A 12,096-nucleotide genomic window follows, 5' to 3' on the forward strand; every position below is an offset into this window, starting at 1 on the left:
CGTTCATGTGATTAGTAAAACATTAAAATGGAATTTTTGCTGGTCAACCGACATTAGTCTTTAGCTGCATTGACCGAAGCATTAGGACAACCAACCCTCTTCCTTGTGCGCTTCTTAAATAAGTATCTTATTTCTTTTAGTATTTATTTAGAAATCAATTATTTATTTTCAAAATAACTAATATTCTTATATTTTTAGATACAATAAAATCACACAATAAAAATCACAATAGTTTATCACAAAAAAACTGCAATATTATTTGATGCAACCGGGATCGGAGAGCAAGTAGCAATGGGGTCCTTCCGTGCTAAGAACAAGTATCTCTAAGACCTGCGATTACAAAATGAAAATCATGGTTAGCTTTAATATGGAATGAGAACAAGATTATATTCTGAAGTCCAAGTTAAGATGAGAAAACTCGAGAAACTATATTAGAGAGTAAAATGTATAAAATACTTGTTGTCGACGTTTATTAAAGTCTACCGTAAAAATAATATATATATATATATATATATATATATATATATATATATATATATATATATATATATATATATATATTATTGTTTTAGGAGACAAGATCTACTTCAACATAAAATTTTGTTGGTATGATGTGTTTTGGCATGTTTATCCGTTGTGATCCTCTTAAGAGTTGGTGGAGCACCTATGATGCACGGAAATTTCAGTTTGGTCGCCGTTCCTGTATCCGATACTCCATGGAAACGGAAATGCCATGGAAATGTTTATGTGACGTTTTTGGCAAACAAGAAACGTTTCTTTGCAGTTTCCTCCAAGTTTCCATCGAGTTTCAGCCAAGTTTCCATTATATTTAGGGTTTGCATGGGCTTTTTCAGTCCAATAAAGTCTAATGGTCTATAGTAATCGACTCATAACTTATTACCCTACAAGTCTAATCGATAGACTCTCAACTCTCTCTTACCCCTCGTCAGATATGACGATCACGATCACAGTGATCACCATTCACCAAACAGAAGCTCACCAAACAATTCACCAATTAAGAAATCAAACAACAATTTTGATGACTTCTCGAGAACAAGAAACAGAGTCACAAGGATCATCATCAACGATTTTAATTGCCCCAAATTGACAGCAGCAGTGGTGCTAACTCCGGCGACTGCGCGGGTTACGGATGGCCGGAAGGTCAAGACGGAGGCTCCAGTGGTGCGGAGCCGAGCATTTCAGCTGACAGCAGAGGAGGCACACGCTGCACCCGATGTGGTGACGGGTATGATTTCTCCTCTCAGATATTTTACGTTATTTTGTCATGATTTTGATATGTTATATGTATGTGTTCTGTTTAGGATCGTTCCATGTGAACGGTATCCCAGTTCAGGTATTGTTTGATTCGGGTGCTACCCGATCGTTTGTCTCTCTTGCGCTTAACAAGAGGTTTCCTGAGTCTTCAGGCTTGTTGGATTGCCCCCTTGAGGTCGAGATTGCGGACGACCGTTCAGTGCGAGCATCAGAGGTCTACCGAGATTGTGTTTTGGGGATGTTCAAGGAGTGTTACCTGGTAGATCTGGTTCCCATACCATTGCGGGGGAACAAAGTTATTATTCGTATGGATTGGCTAAGCCCCAATGGGGCAGTAAATGACTGCGCGCAGTAGTTGGTGCGGATCAGGACCCCAAGTGGGGGAGAGCTGGTGGTTCAGGGCGAGAGGCCACATCAAGGACCAGCTTTATGTTCGGCAACGAGGGCTAGGCGCTACCTCCAGCAGGGTTGTGCAGGATATGTCGTCAATGTTATGGATACCTGGGAGGCGGGTCAGGTGACGGTGGGCGATGTACCCGTGGTGCGAGAGTGTGCATATGTATTCCCCGAGGAGTTGCCTGGGATACCTCCGGAGAGGCAGGTGGAGTTCAGGATCAACATAGTCCATGGTTCGGCTCTGATAGCCAAGGCACCGTATCGGTTGGCTCCTCATGAGATGCAGGAGTTGTCTACACAGCTGTAGGAGCTGTTAGACAAAGGATTCATTAGACCGAGTGGTTCACCCTGGGGAGCTCCGATTCTGTTTGTGAAGAAGAAGGACGGGTCGCACCAGATATATATAAATTATCGGGAGCTGAATAAGGTAACAGTAAATAATTTTTTTTCACTGTAAATATAGACTAAAGATCATTTTTTTTCACAAATTAATTGGTAAAAGAAAATTTTGGTTTTCTTTTTTAAATGAGCTCATTTAGATTATTTTAAAAGGTTCTAAAAAGTTGATCATGACTTTAATGCTTGTATTTGACGTCATGTTTTAACAAAATGTCGTCTTAAATTATGTATGTATATAAAAATAAATAATAAAAGAAAAAATATATATAATTATTAACTATATACAATTACAAACGTGATTCACATCTGGTTATAAAAGTTTGATGTTTTACGTTGCCAACAAATCATGTCTAACATTCTTTAGAACTTTATGATTTGATATCTGCTACATATGTTGTTCCAGTTTGACATGTGCAACTTAAGAATTTCTTAGTTATTTTTAGAAAACCTAAAATATTTTATTATATCTAAAAATAATTTATGAAATTAATCAAAGTTGTTTTCTCTTATGTCCGAAGTTCTCAACTGCAACCAAAATAAATTCTCAACTCCAACAAGAGTGACTAATAATTATATCCAAAATTCTCAATCCAATCGGAATGAAATTCTCAACTCCGAGTAGAATGAAAGAAGCTGGAATTTAATATCGACTGTTTTCAAGCTACCCCTTTTCGTATAAAATAAAAAAGCTTAGACACAGCCTGTTCCCACCTATTACTTGTTCATCTTGAAATTTTATAATTTAAGTGCCTGTTTTTCTGCATTTCTAATCATTGAACTTTATCTATTTCAACATTAATAAATTATAAACACTGTAGTCATGGATACCAACCACTTCACTTTTTAGGGTTGGTAATAACTACTAATTTCGGATTATTACATACTAATCCTACAAAAAGACTAGTAGGTTTTCAACTTATAGAAATATCAATTAACCCAACGACTTCTCTTATTTAATATATATATATATATATATATATATATATATATATATATATATATATATATATATATATATATATATATATATATATTATTACTGTCTATTTCTAAAAATCTTAAAAATGTGCTTCGTCAAATTTTAAAATAAACCTGAATATGCTGATTCAATAGTATTATTATACACTATACCAAATTTTAAATATAAAAAATACACAAGCATCCCGCTTTGAATGATGGAACGTAACTTCATAAGTGGAATCATCACTATTTATAGAGATCATGAAAAATGTAAAATCAATGTTGATGAAAAGTGATATTGTATTTTGGTTGGCTTCTATGAATTCAAAGCAGATTAGATATACATTGAAAGATCCGAAAATAAAATAATTGTTTCCTATTTCAGTGATATATATTTGATATATGAAATTTGGAAGTGCTTAGTATACAACACAAATTACTATGTATTACTATGTATAAAGAAAAAAATTATCTAGTACAAGTAAGCTGCCATTTCATATATCAAAAAAAACATTTAACCCATCATTTATTTTGCACAAGTCAAGAACACGGAAATTCTTAATAGAGTTTCAAACTCGACAATAACAAGTAAAACTCACCTCTCTTACATTAAAAATGTAAAAAAGAAAAAAAAAATCAATACAAAATGAAAATTTATAAATCTTGTTTTCAATATAATTCTTCATGGAAAAAAAAAAAAAAATGCCCACTATACAATCAAAAATTCATGAAAAATTGTCACTGTGAAAGTTAATCACAACAAACTGGACATCTAATTAGTCCATTTTCATTGCAATCGGGGCATCTTTGAAACCCATAATCATTTTCTTCTTTTTCTTCATCATCTACTTCATCATTATCAGAATCATCGTCATAATAAATCTTACAGCTACCAGAACACGTCTCACATGGTAAAAATCTAATATCACCGCAAGCCTCACAGCCACCAACTCCACCACCACCGACATAGCCACCGCCATCCATCATTTCACAACTTTCCAACGCCTTCTCAAGTTGCCCATCTTCATGTAATCGCCGGATTTCAGCAGCACCACCAATACATTTATTTCCGATGAAGACTTTAGGCAATCCACCACCAATAAAACCACCTAATAATTCTTTCAATTCCTCCTTGAAACCCGAATGCATCGATACATCACGCTCGTCAACACGAACTCCGGTTGCCTTTAAGATGTGTCTGACATGGCAGCAATCCTCGTACGTCTTCCTAACTCCTCGTAAGCTAGTGAAGTACAAAACTAACTTTTCTTGGACACGTGGAGGACTGATGTTTTTACCATCACCGAAAAAGCCGTTTTGTAAAGATTTCTTGGAATTCGTTATGTCCAACGAATCATCATCACCGTAGCCGTCTGAGGACGGCGGATCCTTCTCGTCGATCGATGGCTTTAGGTGAAATGGGTTCGCCGGAGGTAGCAACTCTAGTGATTTTCTGAATGAAGAAATTACCTCAGTATCAAAATCCGATGCCACCGATGTGTCGTTTGAATCGAAAAGGGAATTCGAATCTGAGGAGTTGTTCTCTGGTATTGGTAGACATAGTGGTTTGCCGGAGATTTCAGTTTGTCGATCTTGTTCTGGGAATTCTGTTGTAGATTCACCGAAGGATGTAAAGGAATTGGGATTAACATGAAAGGAGAAGCTACGGATGTGATTCGCGGCGGATTTTGGTCGGAGTGGGCTTGTATCATCCAAACCTTCCATCAATTCCCACGCATTGATCGATTCCGGCTCGCCGGGAGGCGTTCTGATGGGTGTTCTGGGGATGATTTTGGGGATTTTTTCTTCGATCATCTTCGACCATGTCTTGGCGTCAATCACGCCGACTGCAAATTCGTTACTTTCCTTATCATGTATCTCATTTTGTCGGAGAGGATCTTGATGAATCTGAACGACGCCTGGATTTTTCGCACTGCGAGCCTCATTGGAGTACGATGGATCGAGCTGAAGGTATCCGAGAGTGGTGGATTTAAGAGCAACGACATGGTAGCTGTCGCCATCACTCTGAGGCGGGTGGTGGACGTGCATTGAATAGCTTCGGGTAATCGGAGCACATGGCCCTTTACAGTTCCGGCACACCGGTCGTTGCTTCGATGTCGCGCAACCCATTTTTACCAAAATCCCACCAAAAAGATTGAAAACAGAATCAAACGCAGATAAGAACACTCTGGAATTCTGTATATAACGATTAAAGTAATGAAATTGAACAAAATCTTTCTGTGTGTGGATGTGGTCGTTGATGATAGGTGGATAGAAGATTAAGGAAAGAACATTCCCCAATTCGAATGAAGAAAATGTAAAAAATACTCAAACCCAGAAGATTCTAATCAAACCGGATCACCATATTGATCTGCATTAAAGAGATAAAAAAAAAGTGATCGATCAATTATAATTGTGTTTATCGAGTAAACTAAATCGTAGATTTCATTCAAATCTCACGAAACCCTCGTGTATATATTATAGGATAATAATTCACACTCCAAATTACAGATGAGAGTGAAAAGATATTCAAATGTAAAGATGAAGAAAAGAAATTGGCGATTGTGAAGATGAAATAATCATCAAGAACTGGTGGGAGAATGAGTGGTGATAACAACACTCCAACACCGGCTTTAGCCTTCTAAGTCGTGGGGAGCATATCAATAAAAAAATATATATTGATAAAAAAAATATTTAAAAATAAAAAAACACACACAGTAAAACACCTTAAAGTGTGTGAGATAGAGGAAACGTGTAAAGCGGGAATTATTCCATAAAAATGACTCTTTCCTTTCTTATTTCTTTTACAAGTACCCACTCACCCGCTAAAAGGGACGATCTTAAAGGGTATGAAATGATCGTTTTCTTCTACACCCCTACTTGCATCTTCTAAGCGCGTGCCCTCACGATTAGGCCTATGTTTTTCATTTACACCGATTACGTTGACATATAGATTGTATGATGTTTGAAGTTTTACCTCTCTTTGAGTGATTAAAGTTATTTATAGCAACTCACAAGCTTTAAATGAATACTTTTAGAAAGGCAAATCATATTAAGGCGCGTGACAATTTTGTTTTTAGCAATATGTTACGGAAGTCCCATTAAAATGAGACACGAGATATATGTTTACAGTCAAGTCTCCAACAGAAATCAGTGTCATAGATAACCTCTTGCATGTTAAAAAACAAGTACCTTCAAATAAGTCAAAAATAACATAAGGAATAGGTCTAAGGCTAAGAGTATAAACTCATTACCTCTAATTTTTTTGTTGACCACCTATCATTATTTCATTTTCACCATCATCCTCTCATCCTTCAGTCCTATGAAATGGTCACGTTTCACTCCTCTCAAAATATACATCAATAGGATGTTGTATGGAAGAATAATGTGAAACATGAAAAAAGTAAAAGAGTCACATTGCTTTTTTCTTCCACATGAAACTTCGCTACACCACCACACACCAGACGGTGTGGTGTTCACTGCACCACCGTAGTGACAGGTTACTTCATCGTTGGGTGCGGTGTTTGTATTCAGTTGGGACTAAGTTAACAATAAAACAAAAGCTAGAATAATCGAAGTGTATGTGTATGAATATGTGACCCTCCACATAAGACATGTAATAGTTTTATTTTAAAGTATTTAAATCAAAGTAAATCATGTCTTTCTTATCTTTTTGTTGTAGTTATATATTAAATATTTTATTTTATATCTCATTTGTATAATATTTAAAATATTATAAATTGCGTAAATCAATTTGCAACGTAGAATCGCACCCTTTTATTTATTCACTTCCTAACAAGATTGGTTTGATATTAAAAACATAAATACTCTATCGCTTTTATAACACATCATTACATGTTGACTGACGGTTTTCCTTTAATATACAACCTCACATATCGTATTGTTGACGTTTTCATTTTGTTTATGCACGCAACTAAGTTGTTATCTATATTGAATCACCGATATCTTTTTCAATTTTTTTACCAATTTTTATTTATATATTTTGAACGACTAACATGCCACCTCAAAATTGAATATATGATACTAACGGGTCACCAATAAATCACTTTGATGGTCAGGAATGCCCAATCTTTTATTGGTTTATGTTCACCTAAAAATCTTTTGTAGCAAATGGCTACCACTTGATGGTGGGGGTTTTCTTTTTAAAACTATTTCAATGTTGTAGTTTTATATTTTGTCCTCCTTTCTTTATCCAATTTCTTTGTAGTGAAAGGTGATCGAAAACAATGTCTTTATTGAAATACCAAAAACACCTTTCACTGTTTCGATCCTGAATGTTGATTGATTATCGTGGTTTGGAGCACTAAGATGATGATTGTGTTTAAAAGGGGTTGATTGTCACATGGATGGACCAAGTTGGAATTCATTCTTTTTGTTTGTAAATGAAGTGGTGGTGGGCAGCACGAGTGGTTGCGGCGCGTGGAACTTACAATATAAGGAGCGGCTCAGGTTTCTAAAGTCCTCCGACGGCCGACGACCCTTTGAAAAGGATCCGTGATATATAAAACTTTTGCTTATTTAAGTATTTTACATGTTCAAAATTGTATCCATGATGTATAAATTAATAAAGTAAACTGAAGAAAAAAAAAAGAACAATGGTCTAACCAAATTAAAAAGAAGAAAAACAAAAATGATCACATTTTTAATTTATTTTGTTTGCACCACTCAAAATATTTTAATAAACTTGACTGATGTGAAACCAATTTTTGCTACGAAATTGCTTTTTTAAAGTTTGACCAAAAAAAACTTCGAGAAATTTAATGAAATATCATAACAACTTCGTGATATATGGCGTCTTTATTTTTATTAGCTTTTTAAGAGTTTTTTTATGATAGGCATTTAAAAAATATTTTCGCAATGTAATTTTTCAGTAAATACGGAATATGTACCCATCTTATGTATAAAACAAACGAAAAATGGTTATTTGTTATAGAAAACTTCCTCCATTTTAATCTTCTTTTTTGTGATTTTCTCTCGAAAAAATAATTACAAGTTAACGAGTATGTTAGACAAAATTTGTTGTGGTTGCAAATTGTTATCGTAAAAACCAGCTATATAAAAATGTTTAAAACAGTAATGGTAATAATAATTTGTAGCTCTGAAATTATAAATTTACATAAGACGAGAACACAAAATCTCAAACACTTTTTGTAGCTGCAAATGCAACACTCGTAATCCAAAAAATAACAATCTCAAAAACATTTTAATTTAATCAATACATGTTTCGTCCATAGGTTAATGTCATAAAAATCCTCATGTTTTCAGGTTTTAATTTGTTGGTTTTATCTTAAGTTTAATTTTATTTCCATTTTTAACCTCATATTTTCCAAAAAATGTTTGTTTTATCCTTTTATTGATGCTAACAAGTTTTTCAGGTTATCATTATATTAACTTTGAAAAAAAAAAAAAACACTTAAGTTTATACTTTTTTACGTTATACATCATTTTTTTTTTCATATTATACGTATTCATGAAAATAAATCTTATTTTATAAATAAAAAAATATTTTAATAAAAGAATATATTTATTCTACTATTGACAAGTATCATACTATTTGACATCCTTATTATTAGTATATGTCATTTGTCAACCTAATAGTTATCTATTTCAAATTTCAAATTTCAAATTTCTCTCTATAATTACATTAAATTAATAATTGATTCTCTCTTTTAAATTTTAAATTTCAAATTTTCTCACGGTAATTATATTAAATTAATAACATTAGATTAAAAAATAAAATAAAATTAATACAAATTATAAGGTGATATAACTTCAAGTATTTATTTAAATCAACGATTATAATTTTATATAATTAAAAAGATAAATTAAATAATAATTTATTTAAAATAATTGATTAACAATTTTGATCTTTTAGTATGAAAGTTTAATTAATTTTTTAATCGTGATTTTCATGCGTTATAATATATATATATATATATATATATATATATATATATATATATATATATATATATATATATATATATATATATATAATTTCTTTGATCTTTAATCATATAAAACTCTAAAAAGTTAAAATATATTCCCGTTATCATAAGTAACAATTTGCATTACGGTAACTATTATACTTTTCTAATAAGTTTTTGTACTGTTTATATTTTATAATTAATTTGTGTCGTTATTGAATATGGATGTATAGCCTGCCTTTTGGTTTCCCATGAGGGAGGTCAGGGGTTTCGCTCCTTCTGGTCTAACTTTTTTTTTCTTGTTTTACAATTTTGGTCGATGTTTAAAGCTGTTACGACGAAAATTGATCCAAATGTTTACAAATTTCCATAATTTTTTATCCCACAACTTTTTTTACATGTTTTCAAAATCTTAGTTTTTTAGAAAACTGCTTTCTTTGTTAAACTTTTATATAAATTTATTGATAATATATAATTAAAAAAACGATACACTTAAAAAAATTAGTTACTTACAGTTAAAGTTGAAATTAAACCTAATTGAATATTTGATTTGATGTATAATTAAATATTTTCGTATTTTCGAAAAGGAAAAGAACCTACTAAATGCCCCCGTAATCACTGCAAGTAGCTGTCTGGTGGTGATGGCGTCCCACGTGACGAACACGTGTGCAATCGCTTTCCCTGTATTTCCAGAAAGAAAGTTTCTCTTTCCAGGCCCAAAACTCATTTTAGCCAAAGTTTTAAATTAATAAGAATAAGATTTATCAATAATCTTGCATTAAAGCTTGTAATTATATATGTTATTTATTGGGAAATTCAATAAATTTTTTTTTTGGGTTTTTAAAAAGTTATAAATTTTTAGTTTTCAAAATATCCACGTTCTTCGGAATAGGTTGTTCCGGATGATATTTCCAACTAATTTTCTAGTGCGTCGGTCCATATCGTTGCTTCCGGAATACTTATTCCGGAGTTTCCGTACGTACTCTGAATTATTTGAATTTCAAAATCCGAAATATGTTATGAAAACATTCGGACCCTCGACTTCATTCCGGATCTTACAACGACATTCCGACATGCGATTATGATTCAAATCTCCGACACGCAACTCCGATATGAAATACGACCCCTACGACTTGATTATTTTACGGGACGTTCTTCTGTCTAAAAACATAGTTTGCTTGTTTGTATAACATGATTAGTCACCGAGAACTATTGTTCTAGAATTTGTAGAATACATCCTGAATGAATTGAAAATGTTCCGAAGTTTTTAATTAAACATGTCATTGAAGTAATACCAACCTAAAATTAATTTAGATGTTTAGGTATTATTAGTTTACATCAAAATTTAATTGTTCCAGAACATATATTTTCATTCTCAAACCCTCTAGTACGTTCAGAACGGGAATAACTACTTTAGAACACGACGAACTGGTTCGGAACACGATGAATAGGTCCGGAACTTGTTCGAAAATGGTTGAACTGGTCTGGAATATTCCTCAGTTTTCATTATAACAACTTTTTTATTTGTGCAGCATGGTAAGGTTTTTGATGCATCCATTACACTATCTTGTAAACCTAAAATCGGCGGGAAAATTCATTCAACATTGAAAGACAGACCGACATGCGTTACTGTGTTCCGAAATTCTTGTTTTGGTACGTGGTTAGACATTCCTAATGTAGTTGGGGATCCATTGCTTCTACATTATGTCTTTGTCAACAAAGTTATCACGGACCTTCGAAGCGAAGCAGAAGAAATGGTTTTTGAGATTGGGTTATGAGCTGTCTTTCAGGAAGAAAAAATTTTGTCTTGTTACCGGCTTCCGTTTTGGACTTTATTTTCCTGCATCTCATTCCGACGCCGCCTTTCGTTCCTGTGTGTTTCCTAGGATCCCGAGAAATTTCAATGTTAAACCAGACGATGTGAGGAATGTATTTGAGCATTCGCTTAATGACTTATCAAAGGAGGATGTGGTACGTATATGTTTCTTATATATGTTAGAGAAAGGGTTGAATGGATTATAATTAAGGTTTATTAATTAGCTTTAGTAATATTTTTTTGAAATTTAATTGAGAATTTTTTATGTCGCATATATCTGTGCGGGATGGTAATTTGAGATCAATTGTACTCATAGTTAATTACTGGATTTAATAGGGTTGACAAACATATACATCCAGTGGAACCGAAAGAGAAACAACCTCAAAAAATGACCTACACCCTAAATGACTTTTTATACGTTTCCAAGGTAATTAGATGATTAACAATTTATTATTATTTTTTTGTTTGCTAACATTCTAATAAATGATTTTTTCAGATATGGATTCTTGAAACTTTTTATGTGATCAGTTTGTTTGGTACACGACAAGAGAATGTGGTCGCTCGGGTTGTTGCACAGTCAAAACGGAGGCCTTAACAAAAGATTCACTGCAACCGGTTTATAATAATCGATGACGTATGGTTACTTATATATGTTAAGATTTTCTTTTATATGTATAATTTATGTTTATTTATAGTTTTATAATTTTGTTAGCAGGATAACAGACTTGTACAGAAGTTGGAGCCGACAGAAGCTGAGAGTCGGGCTGAATGGTGGACAGAAGCTGAGAGCCGACATAATTTTGCATTGTTTTTAATTAAAAACTATAGAACCGTAGAGGCACTTATCATGCAAGATGCTGGTACCATAGAGTATAATGACATATAGGAGCATGATTATGGGTCAGGCACACCCGAACAACCGCTGAATCGCGACCTTGAGCAACCTTCTCCATGTATTCAATCATCTGATCTAAAAGAGATTCCAAGGGATGAATACAAAACGTTGGCGGCAACACCTCTTTGGCGTTCTTTACACCAAAAGGTTATGTCCATATGGTATAAGTCCCCATGGATACAAATGAAGAGGAAATGTGTTGCACGACAACAACCAGCACCGTTGGAAAATCTTTTAGAGCCTACCGCACACACTCTATATAAATAACAAGATGTTTTGTTGATATTTTGCTCATCGTTTTTCAACCGGTATTGCGACGATTGAATTTTGGACGTGCTTATACGCGGATAGTCACACAGGTTGGTTGGAATGCGATGTAAGTTATATAATTAAGTGCTCATTATATG

The 12,096-nt window shown here is 33.5% G+C and overlaps 1 protein-coding gene across 1 annotated transcript; it reads right to left on the reverse strand.

The window, feature by feature from the left end:
* Positions 1 to 3,555: 3,555 nt before the first annotated feature.
* On the reverse strand, positions 3,556 to 5,790 carry LOC111921597 (uncharacterized protein At5g39865). The gene has a single exon (XM_023917182.3). It carries the CDS (start codon positions 5,158 to 5,160, stop codon positions 3,781 to 3,783), a length of 1,380 nt encoding a protein of 459 aa, XP_023772950.1. The 5' UTR covers positions 5,161 to 5,790; the 3' UTR covers positions 3,556 to 3,780.
* Between the last annotated feature and the right edge of the window lie 6,306 nt (positions 5,791 to 12,096).

The sequence above is a fragment of the Lactuca sativa genome, chromosome 2 (genome assembly GCF_002870075.4).
Source record: "Lactuca sativa cultivar Salinas chromosome 2, Lsat_Salinas_v11, whole genome shotgun sequence".
NCBI lineage: Eukaryota > Viridiplantae > Streptophyta > Magnoliopsida > Asterales > Asteraceae > Lactuca > Lactuca sativa.